Here is a 26,795-nt window from a genome sequence, read left to right on the forward strand (position 1 = left end):
TCGTTATCACATGAAGGCGTACCCTTTTATTCATTAACTTTTAAATTAAATACAGTTTTTATAAATACAAATTTACACACTAAAAAACGGTGGATATCGTTTAAGCTCTAGTTTTCTAGGATAGCAGTGCCGTTACATAGCGGCCGCTATATACCGTCAAATGACGTCACTAAACCTTGTCTATAGATGACGGGGTTTCCCAGTGCTTTTACACTGTACGTGTGCAAGCCCATTAAAGCGCAGATGTACTCAGCAATATCAGTACCTATTTTAAAAGATGATGTAATACAAATCCCATATAAAAGTTCCACTTTAGGTAGTTGACAGACATCCTTATGTCAGTGTCAAAAACTATCTAGCAGTGCCGTCACTTATCAAACGCTTTAAACCGTCAAATGACGTCACTTAAACGTCTATTGGAAGATCACGTGGTTTTTCTTTTCGTATCGATCGGTGATCGTAACATCGATGTGATAAACGCTCTCTGCGGTGGGGTCATATAGCGGCCGCTTTTTGACGACACTGGTATCCTAGAAAACCAGAACTGTACAAACACTTCAAACATTACATTGAGCAAAATGCAAGCAGGTTCTCTTTACAATTAAGCCTTGGTTAGAAACAACGCGTGACGGCAGCGGCACATGACGGCAATACGGCATTACATCATACTGAAGTCTGGCATGGCAGTGTAATGCTTCGATTAGCAGCTATACATTGTTGTTTGTATTACAAGAAACTGTTTCTAGTAGTACCTACCTACCCGCAGGAAATATGCACATCGAACTTTAGAAAGAGATTTCTGCTTCGTAGAGCGTCGTCTCTGTCACTCCTACCTATGTGTCGTTACGGCGTCCCTTTCACACGGTTTCTTGTATCACAATTTCTAAACGCAGTTTAGAAAACGCTACTGTCACGAGTCGCTGTCTTCGCAAGTTGTTTGACCAGAGCTTTAGACTCCCGCAGACTAATTTGATCGGCCGATAGTTGGTTCTATTCATCTAGTCTGCAAGAGTTTTAATTTTTTTACAGACTTAGGAACAATATAGACAGAGCTGTTGCGACCAAACGTCAAATTGAAGCAATCCATTTTTATTCAGCTACTGGCTCAGTGACAAGGTGAATGACTTATTTTTATCCGCACTCGTTTGATTAATTTTATTGTCTATACCTTTCCTTTAGTCTGTGGTTTATAATCTGTAGATTAGCGACTTGCAGTAATAACTTTTCATTTTATATCTTTATATAGGTATATATTTTAAAATAATAAAAAACTAGGTAGATAAGTAATAAGTACTAATGTCTAATGTTGCTCTTGACCTGTGCGAATACCCGCTTCGCCATTAAAAGGTCCTTAGTTCAATTCCCAGTTGCGTCAAGGGGAACAAAACAGACTTCTGGCATTATTTAACTAAATAATGCGTTAGTTTTTTTCGATTAAAAAGAAAACAGAATGTTTTTAAATAATAGGGTATGCAATGCCTAGTTACCTATATGCAATGCATGCCACCGATATTAATGTATATTTATACGCGACTACGGCAAAGCCGAAAGGAGGAAGGGTTATGGCTATATCTATCAGTGAAAGAATTTTCAAAATCGGATCATTAATTCCAAAGACTTTTGAAGAGACCTAATATTATGTTCAGCTTTCATTAAAGTTCGTTTAGTTTCACTTTTCGTTCGTATGTTAATCTAATCGCTTTTATAAAAAAAAGTTATAGTGGTAGGTACTCAATTCTCATCCACATACTACAATACTAATTCGCCTTTCACTCCATTAAAGCCGCCATACACTTGTTATTTTTTAACAATTTATATCGACATAATTAAATAACACCTACCAATAATGCAAATTTCAATGGTGTTCTTTTTCGAATTATAAAACAGCACTATCTTTTGTCAGCGTAAAAAATAATAAAGTGTTATTAAAAACTCAATAATCTACCGAAATGAGTTAGAAAACAACAGTAATGCAAGGGCCGTGGACTGAGAATATTTCACTAGGGTATCCAATATCGACGTATTTTAAGGGACCGTCTGGTTTTTTTTTATTGAATAATGTAAAAGTTATCTCTTTCAAAACTAGTATTAACTTCAGATGTAAAACTCGTAAAACATAAACAATGTTAAATCTAGTTTTTTTTATTCCGATACAAGTTAGCCCTTGACAGCAATCTCACCTGGTGGTAAGTGATGATTCAGTCTTAGATGGAAGCGGGCTAAGTTTAACGATAAATGGAGATTAACAAATACATACTACCTTTCAAACATTCTAGAAAAGTTTCGATTTTGCTAGCAGACAGGCAGATTATGACGTTTTATAAACTTAAAGAGATGCCACTGTTTTAATATACCTATTTCAAAATTATAGACGAAATTTATTCCCTACGTCCCCTACAGAAAATAATATAATAATTAGAACAGTAAATTTTTACTGTTTAAAAACAGTATGTCGCATATTTTACGTCCCGAAAAAATATTCTGCTAACATGGCCATCCGATTCATTACCATCGCACACAAAACAAATTGTTTTCTAAGATTTATATTATAAGACGTAGAATAGATAGCCAACATCTAATCTGATAGTGATGAAAATATGTTTTTTGTTTTGTTATAGTTGATTAGCTATTGAGAACATATTATGTTGTGGTATACCTACCTACAAGTTTTTTTATATTATACTTTATCCTCATTTCATTGTGATACCCAAATCGATGTTGTTATTAGGGTTAGTTTACTAGAAAGTAGAATTAATAGAAGAAATCTGCTTAAAAAACTGATTTAATTTAATACATTTATAAACATATTTAATTTATACTTTTTTAATATTTTAATTACATGATTTAATAAAGAGTTATTTCTGCAAGTGTTAGACATGTTTCTTATCAGAAGGTATTTACAAGTATTACTAAAAGTTCGTTTTGTAGTGTAAAATTCGATGTTAGGATCGAACAAGTGTTTTTATTTATCTTTTTAACTCTTTGAAATTAAACTAAATCTTAGTTTTTATCACATATTCATTAGTGGGAAAAATATATACAATTCTTATATTTAAGTAATGAAAATGCACATTTCGAGTGAATTTTACATATGTAATATATATGTATGTATATTCTGTAACTACAACGCATACCAAATACAAAAACTAATCGAAAAGAGCAGCATTAATCATTCGATCTCACTTACACAGCATGTCTTTGTAAAGTGTGTAAGTGAGACGGTATGATTAGCATCACTTTGTTTCGATTTGTTTCTATATTGACACGTGTTATATTTTTACTATAAAGTTTTTTTATACGAGCCCGAATCATCGAATTTTTAACAGATTAATCCAAATTCATTGACAGATAATAAATATAGAGTACAAATGGCAGTAGTTTTTCTTATTTCATAACAGTAATCAGTATAAGGTACATTAAACACGTAATTATATTTTTATCCCAAACTGGAATAAGGTAACTATATCATTAATAATAATTATTATAATATGTGCATATTCCATCGATATCACATCCCACTCAATCTATCTATTGTTTATGTATTGTTAATTCATTTTTAATACATATTTTATTATGTTTATATCATTTACATTGATATAGGTTACCGTTTAGTTAAAACTTTTATAAAAAACGTAAGAGAAATGTATCCCCAAGCGTCTAAAAATTTCATTATATTTAGTTGCTACATATTCAAATAAAAATTAAATCATTTTTATTTGAATATTTAGCAACCAAAGTAGTTTCGATAACTGCAAAATGTCGCTACTAGATGGCATTAACAGTCGCTTCAGTACTGAAAGAACATACGTATCACAAATTCGTCACACAATGTTTAATGCGTATTTAAAATTATTTAAAAATTTCCTTGAAGTGTAGATTAAAATACTATAATAAATAATATAAAATCAAATAAATCATCATAATTAATATGGAGCGTGCTCGGGAGCGCTCGAAGGAAACTCTCATTAAGGTGCACACAAACTACTGTGATGTAGTGTTGCAAAGTAATCTAGCGTGACGATAGGGAAAGGCAAGACATAAACAAGATACCTTGACAAGTCAAGGAGTAAGTAAGTGCAGTATGGACGTTATTATATCAAAACTGTTTTGAATCCGATCGCCTTCTGCGGAATAACGATACACCACTCCAGCAGTGTGTCTACACCTTTAAACATTATACGCCACACGTGTCAACAGATTTAAATCTTAAATAAGTAAAATTAAGTACTTATAAAAAGTAAAAGTTTTTTAAATAAATTATTGTTATTTAAAGTCTACAATATAACCATAACTTCATAATTTTTCACGCGTAACCCAATCATTACCTTTGTTACTCAGAAATTTAAAAACGAATATAAAAAAGTAAAAATTCGAAATTCAAAAACTCTACATAAAAAGTCTACGGTGGTGAGCGTTGTACATTCCATTAATTAAAATTTACAGACTTAACAAAAAGGTGAAGCCGATACAATAAAGAGTCTTGACACAGGAACAATATCCACACCAAACCAATTCCTAATAAATTATGACTGCTTTTAAAAAACAAATCGAACCGTCTTGACGATCTTGCAACATCAATATCGAATAAGAAGTTGTGAAGTGTCAATATCGGCGCCAACTACTAAGAAGATCTAAACATACCTAGGAATTGTAAATTCTAGACTCGTAGAATTCCCAACTCCTTTGTTCATATCTTCTTGATCTAGAGTGCAGAGAGCCATTTATAAAGTTGGCAATCAACAAGTTGGCAAGTCTGTCTAAGCTCTATTACCAAAAGGTCACAAAAAGCGAAGTATGTTTCGTTTTGACACTACTAATAAAATAAGAGAAAAAAAGACAGCGATCTCGATTTATCGTGCACTAATAGAATCGCGGGCGAAAGCTGTGTAAACACAATTATTACAAACGAGACCCGCGAAAAAACTTGCCTGCGGGCACCAAATAAACGATTGATTTACATGCCTTCACACCAGTCGAGTGCTTGGTTGAGACAGTGCACTTGTACGAGTACAATATTGCCTGGACATCAAATATTTTTCCTATGAATACGAACACTATGTTCACTACCAACACACTATCTGATGATGTAAGGAATCGAATTATTATTAGATGTTAATGATAGTAGCCGGGACCAATAAACGCCAAATTCTCGTCAAAAAGTCAGACAGATTTGTCTTAATGTTTCTATAACAACTCCCGCTAAGAAAGGATTACTGTCATAAATTAATTAAAGTTGGAGTGGATCAGTTAGTAAAAAATAAGTTCTTTGCATAGGCAAAAACATTCGCATTGCCACGGACATCTTTTCTTGTAGAATATAAGATGTTATATCGGCTATATGTACCTATTTTTTTTTAAAAAGTTCATTAAACTAGTATAGCTGCAGCTCTAATCAAGTTGACATATGTATTTATAACATTAGATACACCGACATATTTTTCCTGCAACCGTCAGTATTGATTGTAACAGACCGAGTGAAGCCTCGAGTAAAGTGCTGGTACTAAGTTACTCTACTCGACCCAGCAACTAGCTTGGTGTAAACCAGGTTTTATTTTATAGGTTGTATAGCGTTTGCATGAGGACACGATAAAATAGATGAGACAAAAATCGTGAATAGACTATTTAGTTATTTGGAAATTACCACATTTTGTACGTAGGTAGATACTCTTTCTTCGAGCATTTGTCAAAGTAACAAATAATTTGTCAAAGTCATTTAAGTTATTGTCAAATAAATAAAATGATCCTACAGATTGCTAAAATTTCACTTATAATGTACTGACCCCACTGAGATTTTTGTCTCTATCATTCGTATGGGATTACGTAACAGAGAAAGCACTATACTAATTTATTTCCATGGAAAAAGTATAAATAATTTGATTTGACTCAATACGCGTCGATTTTCACCAGATGGGTAGCCGCCTTTATTCTTATGCTTTTGTTCAAAATGTTAGGCGGTAACAAAGATAGGCGGAGCTTGTTTGCCTATATGGAGTGCACGTGGTTCAGCCAATTAATATAAGGACTGCAAAAATTAGAGTTCCGCATTGTTACATAACTACCTATAACATAAATTACTGTTATATTAATTCATGATTAAACAATATAAATAATTCGTTAGTATATTCGCTAATATAATTTATTATCCAGATAAATTTTACTTTTGTCGTGTAACCTAAAAAGCCAAATTGTCTGTATTCATAGAATCAAATTTCCACAACAATTTTATAATGTGCCACCACGTAACAGCCCGTTCCCACTGGTCGGCTGTCGGACCCGGATTTTAATCGGATGTTCCAGTGGCAGAACATTTTGACACAAAATCGGTTTCAGATAAGTGTGAATAGTTTCATATAAAATGTTCTGCCACTGGAACATCCGATTAAAATCCGGGTCCGACAGACGACAAGTGGGAACTGGCTCTTAGACGAATGGAATCGACAAACCCTTACTTGATCGCAGTGTATACGCAAGTGCGTTCAAATGTACGTACTAATACGCTCACTTCATACATTTTAGCGTAATTTTTTGGGATGTGAATAGAATAGAATAGAATAGATTTTTTTTTTTAATCAATACTAATACATACTATTATAATATACCTAATATAATATTGTACACACACATTTGAACCATATCCTTCATGTATATAACATTAATTAAGATTATACGAGGTAATCGCTTATACATTTAACAAGCTAAATAGGATTTATTATAAGTTAGCAACACTCTCCATATTAAAAACCCTCAAATTCCGAAAACTTCAACCCCTAAAGCTAAGTGTATTAGAAATAAAACTTACAGAAGATAGCTTTGGCAAGTCATTTGCATATTGCTTGGATTGTTCAAACATTCAGCAGCAAGACAACTTCTGTAAGTTTTAACACTAATGTTGAAATTTATAAACCGCACTGTGACTTTGCTTAGACTTAAGTTTCAGTTAAAAGGAGACAGGTTTATGCCAGCGGTATAACGCTGTCTCGTTTTAACAGTGTCTTAAGTCTGAGCAAAGTTAAAGCGCGCTCAATAGATCTCAGCCTAAAACTCGCAGATTAATGATAATAAATACGCGGCCAGCTGATATGATATCGGTGCGAATTTGTTAGTACACAAAAAATAAACTAAACTTCTTTTACTAACATCTTTTATCATCATTTTCCTCGAAAACTATCTTCAACACCCTGTATCCTCAAAGTAGATTCTTAGAAATGTTTATAAGTGAAAGATTCAACTAGATAGTCGATAAACCAAAGTTTTATGCCAACTGATAACAATCCAAACAAATGAAACAGCGTTCCTTCAAAATCATGTTTTTATTCAGTTCTTTATTGCAACATTCAGTCGCAATCATTATGACTCGTTCCTGGAACATAAATGAAAATAGATATTCTCCTAGTTTAGTTTCAAAAGTTTCGTGTACAACCAAATCAGCACCAATGGAAACCTTTTACTTTTTACATATTACACTAAAAATACGTACTTATCACAGACCAGAGGGCAAAATTGTTTGATGCATCTAAAAGTTTTCGCCTGTTACATGTGAATTGATTCAGGAATTAAACTAAAACCCTTAGTCCATTGTATTATTAGACGTTTTAAAAGGAGAGCCCTGTAATCAGATTCAGGATTCAGCATAAAAAGTCCCAAAAAAAATTAAGATAAAAAAAAAGTATTCAGCGTATAATTATTTTTCCAGAGCCCGGTACAAAATCAAATGAACTTTCAAATATTCCTATGTAATAGGCGAAACACTTCAAATACGATTTTTACTCACAATTTGGCTGTTTAGGTAATCATGAATAATAATTCTAATACTTTCCCTAATATGTCGAGATAAATAGTGTTAGTAAATTATTTATTTATATTATATTTGTTACAGGGAAGATTGGTAACTTTGTAACGATTGTTGAAGACACCTTTCAGAGACTTGCCGAACTTAAAGCTCGGACTAACTTTAACTGTTAACTTAAAAACCCGCTGTGGAAAAAAATATCCTAGAATAATTATTATAAATTCGTCTTAGTTTTTATAATTCGGCATCATTCGGCGTTCTATAATCCATACTTCATAATTTAGATCCTATATATTTTCTACATAATATTGATGTTACTCTGTCAATATTATCGCGATACGCAATATCGCGATCCTGTATTCAGGAAACATTGATGGTATTGACAGCATTACAATGTATCCGAATATTCTTGAAATCCTGCGATATGGCATTGATAGTGAAACACCCCTTATTATGTTCGACTTTCTTTCGGTTCGTCCGATAGACAAAACGCGGGCCAAAATATGATATCTGGTTAAATGGCATGTTATTCTGGTTAATTGGCAAGGAATTCCGAACCAGTGGTAGATGCATTTGATTCAAAAGTACTTGTAAAAGTTTTATTTAATAAAAAAATATTTTTACTTATTTATTTATATGATTCCGCCCCTAATCTCCCCTGTAACAACAAACTAGCCCTTAATTAAACGTTAAAATAATTCCAACATTATCACCCATACAACATTTACAAGGAATGTTCTATTCCAAACAAATATACCACACCGATGCAATGGTACAGCCTTCCGTCAAAGTATGGAAATATGGAATGGTGGTTAATTGCGTCACGCAATCGCAATCATTACAACTGACTACTGAAGCCCTTAAGAAAAAATTACATTACTAGTTTTCAAGCTATATTGAAGTAAAAAATTCAATTCAATGGAATCCAATCAAATGCAATCAAAGTTTGACAATTAGATCAATCTTCTGTAGCCAAACTTTGATGGGCTCAATGCAATAATTTGACAAAACTCCCTTTCTGTAACTTTTCCTAGTGGCCAAAATACACAGTTTGCTAAATTACCAAGAACTGGTCAAATAAAGTTCATTTATTCAAAATAGCTACCCATTGTATTTGTATACTCATTGATTGTCAATTGTTATATCTTGTTCGTGATATCTATTGATTGAAATTGCATTACGCAACTAACCCTAATCTATATAGGTATTGATAAAATTTAATTCTGGACGGCTTAGGAGAGTTAATGTTTTAATTTGTTTCAAGAGGTACATCATGATAAAATTATCACGTCATATAACAACTTGATTGGTCTATTGAACATGTCTCCACCCGCTTAGGGTGAACGCACACTTACTCGAGCCGAACGCGTCGAACGGGTCGAATGAAACGAATTTAAGAATTCTGTATCTGAAGTCTCATGAAACCTCGCACATTTCCGCGCGTCGAAGGTTCGGACGATTCGACGCGGGGAAGTGTGCGAGGTTTCATGAGACTTCATAAGGCTTTCATTCATTTCATTCGGCTCGGATAAATGTGTGTTCATCTTTAGGTAAACGCAGTCTAACCGTGAGTTTGCACTAACGAAACATTTACATAAAAATATATTGAAAATTGTGTTTTCTGTTAATGTGTCGAACTGCGTTTGCATTGTCATATAATTTATTGAACAGACTTATTTGACACTTCATCAAATCTTGAAATCTGTCAAAGAATTTACCCGTTTTTCTGCAACATTCACATCACGTCAATCCATCAAACATTCACATGTTTAATGTTTTTGGTGCAAACTCACTTGTATACTGTATCCATGGAGAGAAGTTAATATAGGGCTCTCTCTGTTAGGTAATCCCACACAAGTAACAAAGACAAAAAGACAGTAGGCGTTAAGCATTTGAGGACCAACCAATCACAAACGACCGTTTTCCGTACTAACTTGTTGCCGTGAAAAGAGTTGTACGGAAAACGTAGACTCGTTTGTGATTGGTTGGTCACTCAAAATGGTAAATGCACATTAACATTTTTGTCTTTGTCATTACATAACAGAGAGATACTTATATTAACTTCTCGTCGTGGAAAGAGTATAGTAGGAGTTATTAAGGTATCTCAAAATTCATGAAAGACTTTCAAGTATTGTTTCAAGGTTTGATATAAAACATGCAAGTGTTATCCGCGGTGGATATTGCACAACATAAGTCTCTCTTTATATTGTGTGCACAACATAAGTCAATAAATACAAGTTAAAAACAGTTTTCGAATTTTCGTCAGCACTTATATTTTGCAATTATATAAGTCAACTTCATCGGAAGGCCAGCCGTGCTATTCACTTCTTGGCGTGCAAGTATCTGGTGATGACCGCGTGCAGAGCGTGCGGTAGTTTGGTGCGGTCGCGCTTGCACGCGTACGCGCGCACCGCAGCCGCGAGGTGCGCGTACATGTCTAGCAAAGCCTCGAGGCCTATGGTGCGCAGCGCTTTCGCGTTCTTATATAGAATGTTATCTAACTCAGTCTTGTTTATCAGTACTTTCTCTGCTTCTGTGAAAAAAAAAAAATTGTGTCTGTAATTTTATGCGCGATTGAAGTCAGACTATAGTCTATTTTTTCATACCAGACACAAAAATGACAGCTAGAAATGTCAAACTTAAATATAATGATACCAGCTTAACAAAAATAGTGTTGCCCTCATAATATTTAATAAAATAATATTTCGTGCATAACGAGTAAAATAAATACGAAATGTGTAATTACGATATTAAAAGTACCACTAATCACGTATTATTTGAAAGACTTACATAATAATAATTAGTAACAAAAAATAATTCACCTAAGGAATTTTACAATAATATTATGTAAAACTCATAAATTCAGAATCAAGCCACACTTATTTCATTTGAATTGGAATTACTTTCAACACCACATTTGAAAAGAACTCCTACAAATATTTATCGGTACGTATCGATTGCACCACATCACTATTGAAGAGTCGTAAAAAACAGACAACACACAAAACGTCATTTTAGTATCCGGGATAAAAAAATAAACTATAAATACATTTTTGATTCATAACAGAAAGTACATACCTCCACTCGAGGCTTCGTGGCCTGAATTCCTTTTCTTTGGTGATTGCTTTGTGGGCGACCTTTCTGTCGACTTGGCCGGACTGCAATAGAAAAACATTTTATAGCTCGTTCACACAGGCTGCGTAAGCGATGCGGAAGCGTAGACGTAGCGCGTACCATTGCATTGCGTTGTAATGCATGGAACGGCATGAAACATGGTACACCGCTTGCGTAAAGCGTGGACGTATGCGTAGCCCGGTGTGTTAGAGGTTTACGCGCGTCACTACGTACGTGTCACGTGTACGCTATTGATGTGAATCAGCCGTTAATGGTTTCACTCCAAGTTCACATGTTTTTATACTTCATTTCATTTTTATTTTTGTCTTAATTTCTTGCTTCTCCAATTACGAGTTGTGAATTTGTTGGACATTCATTATTCATTCCTTTTCAAAAAAAAAATAATAAAGCCGCAATAAATTAGTTTTCAATGTTTCAGATTTCAATTTGGTCTTTCATGACCTGAATTTTGCTCTAGAAACTAAAATTTCAACTAAACTAAAGAAATTAAAATTTAGTTTGGTATAAAATAAATCTTACTTTGTAAACCAGAACGCTACCAAAAACTTAGCATGATCATTACACTACCTTAACACAATCCAATGCCAATTATAACCATTTGTATAGCGTGGTAAAGCGTACAAAACTCGGGTCAATGTCCCACCTACGGCGCGACTTCGAGTGACCTATTTACGGAACATTCGTTGACCTCTAGCATCAGTCTAGTTTTATTTGCAATATATTGTGAACTTTTAAAAAATACAAGGTTTTTGTATTTTTTTTGTAGTTTTTTTATGGTATCTTATTAGTAATGATCAGTACTATCACCCTTCGTTTTTGCTAGCGAAGGTTCACCCTGTTTAGTTTGGAATATCCTCACCTTTCGAGAACATGGTTGATATGCGAATGTGCGGTAAGGTTCAACAGTGAGTCATCGTTGGCCGGCCTCCGCAAAGGCGCGTCATCGTCAGACCCTGATGTACTGCAGGACCCATTGTGCAGGGGTGTAGACGTGATCGGTTTGTTCTCTTTGGACTCTTCATCTGTTATCGGCATACTTGAATCTTTGAAGTTCTGTAATAAAACATCAACATATTTTTTATATATAATAAAAATAACGAGAAGGCGGGTCATCTAGTGATAGGCGCCGCCCATGAACATTTACAGCAACAGAGGCACCGCCAATGCTTTGTCGCTTTTCAAGAAGTTGACGATTACTTTTAATTGAATTGTTGTTCCAACAATTAAAATAGACTAAAATCGAACAGAATATATGGAACAGAATTTATTCAAGTAAACTTTTACAAGTGCTTTTGAATCGTCAAAATAATCTGCCACTGGTTCGGAATGCCGTTCCTACCGAGAATCAGGTAAAAAAAAATCTACGGTAGAATGTAATAGAAATGGTTAAAGAGATAAATGGTCTTTCAAATAAATCGTTCTCAAGAAGTTCGAAGTTTCAAAAAGTTACCTTCTGCACAGTCTTTTGTCGTTTGACCACGAGTCCCTTAGACCACGCGTTCATTCTTCTACGTTTGCGCTTCACGGAGTTCGGCTCACTCTTTTCACCGTTTTGCGGAGTCCGAACTGTCTTGCTGTCATTCTGCTCGGCTGTGGTCGAGTTCAAACTATGCTCTAAAATAGATGTGAATTTATTTTAATATTAAATTAGCGAGCTAACATTCAAGCGGATCACTAGATGTTAAGTGACTACCGCAGCCCCGCCGCCCATGAACATTTGCAGCACCAAAGGAACCGCCAATGCGTTGCCAAACACAATGAAGGGACCAGGTTTACAAGAAATTAAGACCCCATTTACTCTAAAATGGGATCTATTATGTCCTAAAAGGAAACACTTACGTAAATTCGAAGCAGTGTAGATGAAATCTGGCAGATCATTGTCAGCCGCTCCTTCTTCGACGCGTCGCCTGGCTATCTCTTGACAGTCCAACTCAAAGTCGCTATCCATTTCCACGTCGATAAGCGCATGCGCATGGTCCCTTAGCGCGCACGCTTCGTGACGTATCTGCTTGTCTGACGACGTTCTAGTACAAAATCGACTTTTTTAAATAAAATCTTTGAGAGCTCTGCGTGCTTTCGGTTTTGATTCAAACATGCTAATGCAAAAGCAATGTTCGTTGTATTTGTCCCTTTCTATTTTAGAAACAAATGGACAACGTATTTAATTTTAATCTAGCACTGAAACGCAGAAGGGATATGCGGACTCACCTATTAGGGAAATATATAGGTCAGAACATTCAAAAAAATAAATTTGTGGGGTTCATCTCGTTTTTACTTACAACTTCATGTCAATTTTTGACAACCTCATAGAACACGAGTTTTGTATGAAACAGCTCTCCTATAGGTACTAATTTACTTCAAATTAGCCCAGCATATTATTAAACAAGGAAAACTCCCACCACTATGCTATTAATGGAAAGAAGAACCCTCAGAAATGAGGAATATGACGCAGAGACTGTTGTGTGGGTATTGACCTGGGTGTCCACGAAACTAACACAGGATAGAACTAAAAGTATTACCATCCTAAGTACAATAATCTATGCAGAAAAGGTCGGAATTTATTTATTTGTGTAGTGAAAATTGTAACAAAAGCAGAATTCAGTAAATGATAATGAAGTTGGTATGATTAATTCCTTGTATTTTTTATTTTGTTAAATTAATATGAGTAAAAAACAAATAAACCAGATTTAAACTACAAAAAATACAATACAAATAAACTACAATATTGTTTAATTCTATGAACATGCTACAACTGCCAGATACAAAATAAATCCATCTAATGTCTAAGCTATTATAGTTGTTCTTCACAAAGACCGTTCAGCCTTGGTGCCCACGCCACAACATACACACAACGCACACACACACACACACACAAACACTCACACACAATTGCGTGCACAATTTGTGTGCGTAACGTAAGCGGTTGTGAAGTTGCGTGCCACAAACGCAGCCAAACGGACGTCGTGAAATAGAGCATCAATACAAGACAAGCAAAATACTTCTAAAGTAATATATGATATGCACAAAAGGTTAGAGGATGTTAGTACATAATATATTACTGTTTACATTATTACGATATTTAGATAATAAAATACTATTAATAAGTTATTGTTGTTAGCCCATACCTAGACATCGCTCTAGCCCTTTGTATGGCACCGGGGAATATGAAAAAAACATTAAATAATTAATCGATGATGAAGTGATAGAGAACGCATGCATATTTAGGGCCAGTTGCATATCAAGCGATTAAGTTATGTTACGTTTACGGTTAAACTTTGAACATTATTTAAAGCAAAATGGATTGAATAAGTTTGGGGTTCGTTAACTTTGGACCTAGATTTACCTCGAGACAATTAGATTTAGATTTACGTCAGACAATTTTTTTTTTACGTGGTCAAAGTTTAACGGTAACCATACTCTTGTTTTAGCCCTCTTATAATGCAACTAGCGTTTAGTGTTCAATGACCTTAGTGCAGGTTGTAAAATAAAAAAAAACGTGAGGGACGAGAGGCCGAAGTTATGGATTGAAGTTGTAATTGTCTGAACTCATGGTATTTTTTTTTTTAATTTATAGACTAACATCGTCATCATCGTTATTATCAAGCGATAGACGTCCACTTTTGGACATAGGTCTCTTGTAGAGAGTTATAGTATCTGAGAAAAGTTGAACCTTAATAGTTTGCGTTAAGGAACAAATTTTAAAAGCTGGTAAAAAATTAGTTGTCTGTAAAGTCGGTTTACTGACGATAGTTGAACGTGACAACAAAGGCCGATTGTGCTTCTTTGTCGCTCGTTCCGCGCTCTCGCTTGCACTTCAAGCCTTACATGGAACGCCTCAGAGCGAGGTAACACCGCATGAGTCATGTTTTTTCGTGCGTGCAGCCGACTCTATCGAATTATAAGACGTTGTCACGTCAAAAGAGTCCAACCCGCACTTACACGGTTTTTTCTCTTGTTGACGGTCGAAATTTAACATCTATCGCCTATTAGGCAACTGGACATGGCGAGTTCCTCATCCTAGACAAAAAAAAATTAAGTAACTTGGTTTCAAAGTTTTTGTTAAAAACGACCATCATCCATACCTGTCAGGATTATACTCCAATGCATTAGCGCAGATCAAATCGACATCATCAAGGAATTCCTTGGCGCAGTTGTACTTGTGCAGGTCCACTTTGGTCATCATCGTCTCAAGGTCCATTGGCTGCTTCACTATGTCCAGATAGTCTGTCACCTGCAACAATGCTATTAATTCAGCCACTTGAATGTTTAGGTCAAAAATCGGCCAAGTTCGAGTCGGAATCGCACACGAAGGGTTCCGTACTGTCGTACAAGAAATAACACTTATATTTTTATCATTTTTATGGCGGCCATTTTGAAATTTCTATTATTTAGAAAATAGAATAGAAATACACATTCTGTGTAAATTTTAATTTTCTAGTAGAAAGTTTTTTGTTAGTTACATGTTAATAGGCTCTGTATCTCATAAATATGTAGAAAGTTTCTACCTATTTGTGAGATACAGCCTGCTGACGGATGGACCGCGGAGGCTTAGTAATATGGTCCCTTTGGCGCCCTTTGGGTATGGAACCCTAAAAATGTAATAATATCTTGTTTAAATAATTTCGGGCAGATGAACTGGACCAGGATTAGTTAGTTATGTACCTAAATACACAATAAAACTTTAACTATTATTGCCGTTACCTCTTCCAGATCCACAGGCTTAGTGAACTTGTAAAAGCGTCGATTCGAAGCCAGCTTCCTACAAATGTCGCGTAGAAATATCCTGAGCTCGCGCAGCTTGTAATCTTCCTTTCTCTTTCTCCTCGCTATCTCTGCTTCACTTTCGCGCGGTGGGGGAGGGGGCGGGGCTGAAATAATATTTATAATTATTATGAACTCCCTTGTAAGTACTGTCTCTCCAGAATCCTTTTTCTCTGGGAAATCTTTGATTTTACCAGATAAAAAATAACCTATATCACTCTCCAGGTCTTAACTACACAATATATCAATGCAACAAGTGTAAATTAAAAATTTATAACACCCCCGACAAGTGAAGGTTACAGTAACTAGAAAAGAGCTGATAACTTTCAAACAGCTGAACCGATTTTCTTGGATTATAGCTAAGAACACTCTCAATCAAGCCACCTTTTAAACAAAAAAACTAAATTAAAATCGGTTCATTAGTTTAGGCGCTACGGTGCCACAGACAGATACACAGACACACAGATACACACGTCAAACTTATAACACCCCTCTTTTTGGGTCGGGGGTTAAAAAATCACATCGATCCGTTGCTTACGGCGTGATTGAAGAACAAACCAACAACACACTTTCGCATTCATAATATGGCTAGACGGTAATGAATAGTGATGAAACACTCAGCACAGTGCACGAGCCAACCTTTGTAAGAAATGAACGCAGACAAGATAAAATTAGGTTACTCGACCACACTCATTTCTTACAATATTGTAAAAGATTAATGTGGTCAAGAAACCATGTCTATATTAGTATTACCTACCTCTAGGCAATGGAGGCGGGGGTTCAGTATTTTCAACTACAGGTGGTTCCAAGGGTGCTTCAGTGAGGATTGGTTTGAGGAAGTTGATCACTTCGGAGGATGTGGGTTCACGCACCCTGTATATGCAATCTCTGTACGCTGGGAACAATTCTTGAAGCTGAAACCAATAGTTGCTACAATTTGAGACTCCTCGTAAGAAGTACTTTCGAAGAATGCTTGTTTTTAAGAGGTATAACCACATAGAAAATGTTCATTTGTTAGACACATTGTACTATTTCTAGAAATAGGCATAATATAGGTAATAATTTTTTTTTAAAGTATTTTTATTCACAAGTCACAAATGGGCGCTATACCTCTGGTGGTAGGATAGCGTGCGCAGGCGCAGTGGCCACAAGTATGGTGTTATCCCCCGCTGCGCGCGTCCTCCACAGCTGCAGCAGCAAAGCCGCGCCCGCACCGCCGCTCAAGCTGCGCCACACGTCCATTATGTCGCGGATGAACAGGATGCAACCACGATCCGCGCGACGACACTCCGAGAATATCTGAAAAGGTCATTATTTGTCTATGGTATGTATGATGTATGGTTGTCTATGTTATGGTATGTAGACAACCTCTTTGCAGCAGTAGCAGCATTGTAGACTTATATAAAAATCTGTTGAAAAATTCTTTTACAATGGGTCAGGTTCTGGACCTTAACAAATAGACATGAACAGGGTTCAAAATAGTGCTTCATGAGATAAATAATTGATTTTGAGACGAATACAAGCAAATTATCTGATTTCTTTTATGACTAAGGTACACTCAACTATCGTTTTCAATGAATAAAAGACACTGATATCTTTCTTCCTTCAACAAACAAAAACTTACCGATATCAAAGCTTGCTCCTGAGTGAAAGCGAGTGCGGAATGCAGTGCGGCGACGCTCAGTTCGCGCACCGCACATCGCTCAAGCTGTGCTAATAGTGCAGGTGCTAAATGAGTTTCCGCACACTCCCCCACAATTAGCAGGACATTCGATGCGGCTGGTGTGTCATTATGCCTAAACAAAAGAAATCAAGGAATTTTCAAGTTGTATTTGATTTTGTACTTTAATATACCAAAAATCTTTATTCTAAATGGAATGAATAACCTTAAATAAGGTCACTTTCTGTTCCTCCTAGAGACAACTAACTTTCTGAGTCCCTGTATAAACCGTGGCTACAGTATCATGATGGTGATGGCTCGCAGCTGCGTATAACGTAGCGGCACACGCCACACTGTAGTACAGTAATTGAGCCCGCCGCTATAAGGTACCACAGAACTGCGTTGAGGTCACTTTCTGTTGCTCATAGACATAACCTAGAGAGAGCCTCGATAGCTCAACGATTGAGGAGCCAACTGAATTCCGAAAGTTCGGCGGTTCAAACCCCACCCGTTGCACTATTGTCGTGCCCACTCCTGACACAAGCTTTACGCTTAATTGGAGGGGAAAGGGGAGTATTAGCCATGATTAGCATGGCTAATATTCTTTTTTTTTAAGCTCACCTTCTAAGTCCCTGTAGAGACTGTGGCTCCTGTATCATATTGGAGATGGCTCGCAGCTGCGTATGAAGTAGCGGCACACTGTAGTGCGGTAATCGATGCGCGGCCGCCGGACTACTTCGAGCGCCCGCCGCGACCAGGCCGCTCATTGCTGCCTCGAGGTCACCTTCTGTTACTTCCACCTACATTCAAAAAACAAAAATACATGGCACTCGGGGACTGCCGCGGTAAAGCTATTACATAGCATTTTTTATCAAATTATGCAATAGAATCAGTTATGAGCAGTTAGCAGCTAGTCTACACGCATTCGTCTAATCGCACGCACACAAACACCATGCCGAAGTTTGCCGAACTGAAACGACTTTACACGAAACACGGCTTTCAACGCCGCACCACTGTGCCGGTCTGAGTGGGGAGGGGGGGTTTAAGATTTATTTTCGTTGCGGAATTTCTTGATTCGGTCGTCGCGCACAAAGCCCGCGATAAAAGCTATGCAATAGCTTAAAAATTCCTTCTGAGAAATAGGGCTACGGTCACTGAAAACTGCACCAGAATCCGTCAAGTTAGCGGCGAGAAAAATGTGTACAGTACTACGACTTTTTTAAGACGCTGATATGCTGATAAGAAGTAGCTTACGTCACTCTACAGGTCTTTTAACTATATCCAAGCAAAAAATCACGTCGATCCGTAGCTCCCTTGTAGCGTGATTGAAGGACAAACCAACATACTTTTGCATTTTAAATATGGGTAGTGATGGAGCGAAAATATCTCAGCCAATCAGCGAACGTCCGTCCGCTATTAGTTGTTGCCTAACGCCATGTTTTGCATGCGCGAATTATGAGCGATATAGCACGAGTTTTTGTTGTACTTGTATTTAAAATCTTAGCACCAAGCAATAAGGTCTGTATTTCATTGGCGTACATTCAGTTTTAGTCGTCGTTAGGTTGCGCATTTCTGCGAAAACGAATTTTGCCGAAGTGACTTATAAAAGTGGTATAGTATGTTGGCTCCCCTGTCTGTTGGATGGTCATTGGCACCATATTGGCATGAGAAGACGCAGATTTTGTTTATTTTCATTTGATTTTCATTTCATTCATCCAGGAAAATCAAATGAAAATAAACAAAATCTGCGTCTTCTTATGCAAATATGGTGCCAATGACTTGGACAGACAGGGGAGCCAACATAACGCCATAAGTACTATTCGATGAAACGCACTATAGTAATGTACATACAGGTCAAATTGAGAACCTCCGTTTTGAAATCGGTTTAAATACCTCATTTAACTTATGAAACAAGACTGCACAGTACATCATAATGTAAATTAGGCTCTCGTGGATTCATAAGAGGCAAAATAAGCAGTGCAACGACACGAGGTTATTACATAATACAATCGATCGAATATGAACTTTTTTTTTAACAGAATAAGATGCATATTCCCTTGAAAAACTTAGCGAGACAGCTGGTAAAACATCAAAAGATCAACTTACATTTTTAGGAGCTATAACCAATGCGTATTCGCTTTCGTACACTTGTGGATAAACTCTTCTTAGAGCCTTTAATACAGCTTCTGAACATAATGCTTTTAAATCAGATCCTGAAACAACAAAAGGGATCGTAAAAGGTCACCGTCTTAACATAAGCGCTGGTCAATTCTAAACTACAAAGTCTGGATATAACACGCCCTTCCAGCATCAGTTTTGACGTGACAACGTCTTATAATTCGATAGAGCCGGCTGCACGCACGAAAAAACATGACTCATGCGGCGTTACCTCGCTCTGAGGCGTTCCATGTAAGGCTTGAAGTGCAAGCGAGAGCGCGGAACGAGCGACAAAGAAGCACAATCGGCCTTTGTTGTCACGTTCAACTATCGTCAGTAAACCGACTTTACAGACAACCAATTTTTTTCCTCAATTTAGGTGCCTTATAACCATATTCTCCATATCCATAAATTCAAGTTTTTTTTCCTTCCGTTCCTTTTTATCTCTGGAGATACAGAAACTTAAAAATTAAAAATATATTGAATTAGAATGACAAGTGTAAATTGAAAATTTATAACACCCCCGACAAGTGAAGGTTACAGTAACTAGAAAAGAGCTGATAACTTTCAAACGGCTGAACCAATTTTCTTGGATTATAGCTAAGAACACTCTCGATCAAGCCACCTTTCAAACAAAAAAAACTAAATTAAAATCAGTTCATTAGTTTAGGAGCTACGATGCCACAGACAGATACACAGATACACACGTCAAACTTATAACACGGGGGTTAAAAATATATCGAATTAGAATGAAAAGGGACAGAATTTTCTTACTAACCTCCATATCCATTAGTGATATCCGCTATATGGTTCAACGTGTCGTCGCTCAGCCTGGGTTGCCAGTGTTTGGTGTAAATGTCCAGGATGTCCCTCCTCGCGGCCGCGTGGGGCGGAGGGAAATGTAACTCCCGGTCGAAGCGACCCGCGCGACGCAATGCGGGGTCCACTGCGTCCAGGCGGTTAGTTGCACCTATTACTATCACTTCTCCTCTGTGAAAATGTCAAATCAATAGGTAAATCTACCATCTACCTGACCTAGCTATCGCGAACACTAAAGCGTACAGATTTTCAGATTATAATTAACTAGCTGAAGCCCGCGAGTCTATCCGTGTGGACTTTTCAAAATCTCGTGGGAACTTATTAATTTTCCGGGATAAAAGTAGCCTATGTGCTAAACCAGGATATTATCTATCTCCATTCTGAATTTCAGCCAAATCCGTCCAGTGGTTTTTGCGTGAAGGAGTTACAAACATACACACAAACTTTCGCCTTTATAATATTAGTGTGACTAGCTTGCATTCGTACACAACTTTTTTTTAAATACCGTGTGAACTCTTTGATTTTCCGGGATAAATAGTGCCTATGTCACTCTCCAGGTCTTTAACTGTACCTATTCAAAAAACAACGTCGATCCGTTGCTCCCTTGCGACGTGATTGAAGGACAAACCAACAAAAAACACGCTTTCGCATTTATAATATGGGTAGGATATAACATATTCATACTAATATTTTAAATGCGAAAGCGTGTGTTTGTCTGTCCGCTGGCTTTTCATTACCCAACTGTTTAACCGATTTGACAAAAAATGATAAAGAGATAGCTTTCGTCCCAGGGAATATTGGTTTAGTAGATTACTTTTTATACCGGTAAAAAATAAATTTATGTGGGCGAAACTGCGGGCAGGTAAAAAAAATCTATTCGAATGACAGTTCATTGTATAGTTATTAATTACTAGAGGATGCCCGCGACTTCGTTCGCGTGGATTAAAGTTTTTAAAGATCCCGTGGGAACAGTTTAATTTTCCGGGATGAAAAGTTGCCTATGTTCAATACCAGGGACGCACGCTACCTCGGTACTAAATTTCCTACAAATCGGTTAAGCGGATGGATGTTTAAGAACCCCATGGGAACTCTTTGATTTTCCGGGATGAAAAGTAGCCTATGTCTGTTCCCAGGATATAAGCTAACCCTGTACCAAATTTCGTCAGAATCGATTAAGCTGTTGGGCCGTGAAAAGGTAGCAGACAGACAGACAGACAGACACACTTTCGCATTTATAATATTAGTATGGATGGCATATTACATTTATATACTAACCTATCACACACGCCATCCATTTCAGCCAATAGCGTGCCGACGACACTCGTGTGCACTTGCTCCTGCCTCACGCTACGCACCGGCGCCAGCGCATCGATTTCGTCGAAGAAAATTATCGAGGGCTTCATCTTATTCGCCTAAAACACTCGCTGAATTAAAACATATACCATCATAATCATTTTGCTGACTGTAGTTAAAAATTCATAGACACAAAGAATATCCACGAAAAGGTCACAATTTCAAAACACAGAATCAGAAAATAAACGAAAGTTAGTCCAACTGACAAGGTGCTCTTGAAAAATTTGTTGCAAAAAGTTCTTCATCAACATCTTACTATCTGTTCCCTAACATTTTGTATCCTGGGAACAAGCTTAGATCTAGATAGTAAAGGATTTGATCCTTGTACATTGAAAAGACAATGTTATACCATACCAAACTAGAATTCCATATTAAATAGAAGAAAATATATATACTATTAATGATATTAATGTAAAAAAAGAAATAGATATGTTACATACGTAATATCCAAAGTAAAGCCTCAAAATTACGACACTTGGGCCACATTTATTGAGCGCTATCTCTCCAACTCTCGTGCGTTTTGTATCTTTTGTCTTACTCATAATCGAGCACAAATTTTATATAATATGAACAATACTATAGTCTATGGTATGGGCATTATGTTAAGCTAAAACTTGTCTTACAATAACGATGGTGTCAGAAGTAAACTACATTTTGTTCTCACCTGTTGAAAAAGCAACTTTAAATGTCTCTCGCTTTCTCCGACCCATTTCTTCAAGCAATCAGCACCTTTCCTCATGAAAAACGCCACCTTCCTCCCACCGACCAGACTACATTCGTTTGCCAGAGCTCTAGCTAACAAAGTCTTCCCAGTGCCTGGTGGCCCATGGAATAGGACGCCTTTGGCTGGTCGTGTCTTGAATTTGTCGAACAAGTCTGGGTACATAAGGGGGAACAGAATCATTTCTCTGAGACATTTTATATGCTCTTCTAGACCTCCAACCTGTGAATAAATAACGGTTTCATTATAATATTAGAGCCATGACTAACTTTGCGCTCAATTTTAAGCTGTAATTATTATAAAATTTTGTAGAAAATAATACCAAGGAAGGGTGAAAATCTCAGCTAAGTAGGACATATAATTAATAATAATAATTAATTATGTCCACATAAATTATTTATGCAGAATGCCTTTTTGTTTCATATCGCTCATAATAATGTAGAAAAAGGCCAGTATATAAAATATGTTAAAACACGTAAATATAATAGTATTTTTTTCCTTGAAAAAAGAAAAAGAAGCTTCTCAAATCCTTAGAATTAAGAACTATAATATTCATATGTTATAAAAGGGACTTACAGATGAAAATCTCACACTTCCATCGACTTCTATTGGTTGTATGTCCCGCAAAGCTCTGTCTGTTTTCTTATCTTCATTCATGGACTTCGATTTTTGCCTGAAAGTAACAAATAAAGTTACTGATGAAGAATTTGATTGCAAGCAACTAAGAACTGTTGTTCTGTGAAAATGTTGAAAATGTTCTGTGAAAGTGACACTGAGATAGAGCCCAGAACCCTTTACTCTGTATCGGACAGATTCTGGATACGCTAGATACGCTATATGACAGAAATGTACACTCGAACGCAAAAACGCGACTAATATATAAACAATACCTTAGCTTTCTCCAATCTTAATCCCAGAAACTTTATTAATCGTCCAAGAATTCACTAGATTATAAGAAATATAATGCTTTTAATTCATAATTCTTACACAATAGATTGGAAAATATACAGAAAAGGTTTTCATTTGTCACAACGAAAATTTCAGAACAAATAATTGCATGAAGAAGATGGATGAAGGATGGCATGGGCAGCTCAAAAAAGGGATTGTAAAGAAACCTTATATATGTATACTTATATATCGATTTGTTAAAAAAGGGAGCTCAATTCCAGAATAGAAAGTTAAATTTATTGTACTGAGAAAAGGTGGAATTTAAAGATTTAGAAAAAAAAATAGAAAAATAAATAAAATAACAATAATGTACTGTATATTTTTGACATAACTAAAATGTTTCTTTTCGGAACGTCAGGGCGACAAATGTCAAAGATACCCAAAAAAAAAATTAAAGATGGCATGAAGGTTTCTGTTTTAAGCGCCAAAATTTAAAGAAATAAGGTATTAAAAAAAAAGTACAAAAAAAAAAAGAAAAAAATGGGCGCCAGTCAGCCAGATAGATACTTAACTCTTCAACTAACATCACTGTGGAAACAATTTCTAAATTGAACTGAGAGGACCATTTATGTGTTATTTAGATGTCTTTCTTCAGAACCAATTTTCTCTTTGATTATTATTTATTTAGATCGAACATGATTAACTACAAAAACAGAAAGCCCTTACCTGCCCTTGGTTTTATTCTTCATGGAAACATTGAGATCCTCTTCCGTGTCTGAACTGGACGTGCTACTACTACTGCTACTTGACGGAGATTGTGCTGGAAAATTAACATTTTTTTTGTACTATTTTTGTATTTATTTACCTTTTGTATTTCATTACTTTTTTGTTACTTTATTTTAGTTTCAGTAAAGGTTAATGACAAAATAGGGCAAGCAATTTTTTTAATGAGGAATTTTCCAGCGAACGTTCCGTAAAATTATCATAGATGGCTCTGAAAGCATGGCAAACTGGCGAATGTGGGCGAATGGCTGACGTAGGAATATGTCCATAGACTAAACAGTTACTCGTCATAATTATTATTATATCATTGATTGACATAACCTAAAAAACGAACTAAAGGGCACAGACAGTATTTTTCTGCCTTTTGCGGCGAGCTATGCATTCAGACATCTATGATAATTTTATGGAACGTTCGCTGGAAAGTCCCTCATTATTTCATTTACTTATTTGATTCATGTCAATTGTATACATAAACTTACATCTAATAGTTTTCCTCCGTAGTAACTTTGGTTTTCTTTCTCTCAAGCTATATGGTTTCTTTCTTAGCGTAAATGTTTTTCCTGAAAAATCATTTTTTTGTCAATTTTGGCTCTCTTTAAAGCGCAATTTCTTGCCACGCGGAACACGCAGTCAGCGCGCTGTCGGTCGGCAGCTGTTCTGCCGTCCTAACGAAGAGAGCAATAACTAGGTTTCGACTACTTTCGAGATATTCGCGGTTATGATTAGCTACTTACAAATCGTAATATTACATATTGCAGTTTTGATAACCAACAGAACCGAAACTACTGAAGATACAAAAAAGACGTCTAAGGCGAAAATATAGAGCTCATTTTCCTGATTACGGATATGGTCTTAAGTCAATTTGCCCAAAAACTCGACTTATTGCACTCTTTGTTAGGACGGCAGTGTTGCAGTCATACCTATGTCGGAATCAGACTCATAAAAAGTAATACTGTAAAGGGATGCCGTCTGCCGCTGCTGTTTGCCGTCTGCCATCTGCCGCGTGGCACGGAATCGCGCCTTGCATAACAGGCAATTACGTTACGGTAACCGAACATGTATAGTATAGATCGAGATGGCAATCGGGGTATGAGGCGGGGGAATGACACGCACAACAGACGGAAACGTTTAAGTGCGGAAATCAGCCTAGACAAAGAAGATGAGGCGGGGAACACCTCGCACGTCTCCCGCACCGGGTTAGAGCGGGAGCTGTGCGGGGCGTCTTCACCCCGATTACTATCTTGACCTGTCGCGTACTATATTTACCCAACGAAACTAACCACCAGTTTCAGACATGGCAGGCTAACAGTTTTAAGATCTATCTCAACAGATTAGTTTTATCATTCCGCTGAAAAGTGTCAGAGTTGTGCCTTTTTTTTCTGGAGACACTGCATGATTACCTCTAGGTCTGCTCCTGGGCTCCTCCCTCTGTGCGAGTTGCACGAACCTCGCGGGTTGTGCGGCGCGCGTACGCGTGGAACGACGCGGCCGCATGCCCAACACGCTGCCTGACTCCGATGATGATGACGATGATGCTGGCAAATATCATGCATATATGAGAAAAGACTCGCCACATTTGCTCTATGGTCAACTGTCATATCAAAATATCGAAGCCTCGAGAATGGAATTTCTAAAATCCTAAGACACGTATTTCGCCATATTCAATTAAAAGTCTTCAACCAAATTTCGTAGATATTTAATTAGGGACTTCCATACTAATTTTCATTCCCTATTTACCCCTATTTCAAATGGTTATTACATTTAAAACCAACAAAGGACGTGGATTTTACGTGTTTTGGAAGACCCTCTATCACTGAGAAATCATTTATTTTCGACATAGATATAACATTACCCTTTTCCTCCAACTAAGAGTAAAGCTTGTGTTTAGAGTAGCTGGTACGACAATAGTGCAACGGTTGGGGTTTGAACAGCCACCAACCGGATTTCAGTCTGCTCTTCTCACTGTTGAGCTATTGAGGCTATTAGTTTTCTTACCTGTGTCTTGTTGGCAGTCCACTTTCTTCTTACTTCTCTTACCCCTTCCCCGAGTGGACCGCGCTGGGGTTTGATTACTGCAATAAATTATAATAATTTGTAATTTTGTAATTTTTTTAAAGAATATTAGCCATGCTAATCATGACTAATACTCCCCTTTCCCATCCAAATAAGTGTAAAGTCTTGTGCCAGGAGTGGGTACGACAATGGTGCAACGAGTGGGGTTTGAACCGCCGACCTTTCGGAATTCAGTCCGCTCCTCAACCGTTGAGCTATCGAGGCTCTCTAATATATAATAATTAATCAATCTCTAATGAATAATTTAATCAGTTTGTATAACATCTGTTAAATGTTTTAAAATTGCACCACCACGATACAACGCGATATGTAGTGATGCTAATTTGGTTGTACATAATTTCTAAATTGCCAAGTCTTAAAGTAATGATTATGATTATTAATTTATTAATCTCTCGTTATCTGTAGGAACAGGATAGCAAAACTATTTTTAGGTCTGAATTAGCACCAATGTCACTATTATTGTCAAAACCTGACATAAGAGTTTGATTTGACAACGCGTGCGGTAGAGATAGATGTAATTGAGCGTATGGAATATTTCTATGCTTTGTCATTCACTGGAGTTATGCAAACTAAGACTCATAACCATAGAACATAACCCTTCTGTCTTTGGTGAAGTAGGTAAAAATTACACTGCGGAAGAAAATACAACATATCAA

General features: G+C 36.6%; 1 protein-coding gene and 1 long non-coding RNA gene across 2 annotated transcripts in view; one reads left to right on the plus strand and one right to left on the minus strand.

Annotated features, from left to right (window-relative positions):
- The window catches only part of LOC123873837 (ATPase family AAA domain-containing protein 2-like), a 32,136-nt gene continuing 5,341 nt past the window's right edge, over positions 1-26,795 (minus strand). The window contains exons 8-29 of the mRNA XM_045918910.1: positions 26,062-26,138; positions 25,467-25,601; positions 24,546-24,626; positions 24,010-24,103; positions 22,972-23,068; positions 22,339-22,617; positions 21,597-21,733; positions 20,281-20,492; positions 19,452-19,558; positions 17,967-18,145; positions 17,310-17,481; positions 16,796-16,984; positions 16,443-16,599; positions 15,626-15,792; positions 15,007-15,155; positions 14,050-14,067; positions 12,764-12,948; positions 12,375-12,538; positions 11,784-11,977; positions 10,868-10,947; positions 9,842-10,322; positions 1-5,835 (exon numbers count right to left, since the gene is read on the minus strand). Of these exons, the coding sequence (XP_045774866.1) occupies positions 10,111-10,322; positions 10,868-10,947; positions 11,784-11,977; positions 12,375-12,538; positions 12,764-12,948; positions 14,050-14,067; positions 15,007-15,155; positions 15,626-15,792; positions 16,443-16,599; positions 16,796-16,984; positions 17,310-17,481; positions 17,967-18,145; positions 19,452-19,558; positions 20,281-20,492; positions 21,597-21,733; positions 22,339-22,617; positions 22,972-23,068; positions 24,010-24,103; positions 24,546-24,626; positions 25,467-25,601; positions 26,062-26,138 (3,085 nt within the window). The 3' untranslated portion in view covers positions 1-5,835; positions 9,842-10,110. The remainder of the gene's footprint in view (positions 5,836-9,841; positions 10,323-10,867; positions 10,948-11,783; positions 11,978-12,374; positions 12,539-12,763; positions 12,949-14,049; positions 14,068-15,006; positions 15,156-15,625; positions 15,793-16,442; positions 16,600-16,795; positions 16,985-17,309; positions 17,482-17,966; positions 18,146-19,451; positions 19,559-20,280; positions 20,493-21,596; positions 21,734-22,338; positions 22,618-22,971; positions 23,069-24,009; positions 24,104-24,545; positions 24,627-25,466; positions 25,602-26,061; positions 26,139-26,795) is intronic.
- Positions 6,574-26,789, plus strand: LOC123873875. The gene is made up of 3 exons (XR_006797782.1): positions 6,574-9,509; positions 14,570-14,574; positions 26,779-26,789. It is a non-coding gene; the product is annotated as an uncharacterized LOC123873875 (long non-coding RNA).

The sequence above is a fragment of the Maniola jurtina genome, chromosome 17, assembly GCF_905333055.1.
Source record: "Maniola jurtina chromosome 17, ilManJurt1.1, whole genome shotgun sequence".
Taxonomy (NCBI): domain Eukaryota; kingdom Metazoa; phylum Arthropoda; class Insecta; order Lepidoptera; family Nymphalidae; genus Maniola; species Maniola jurtina.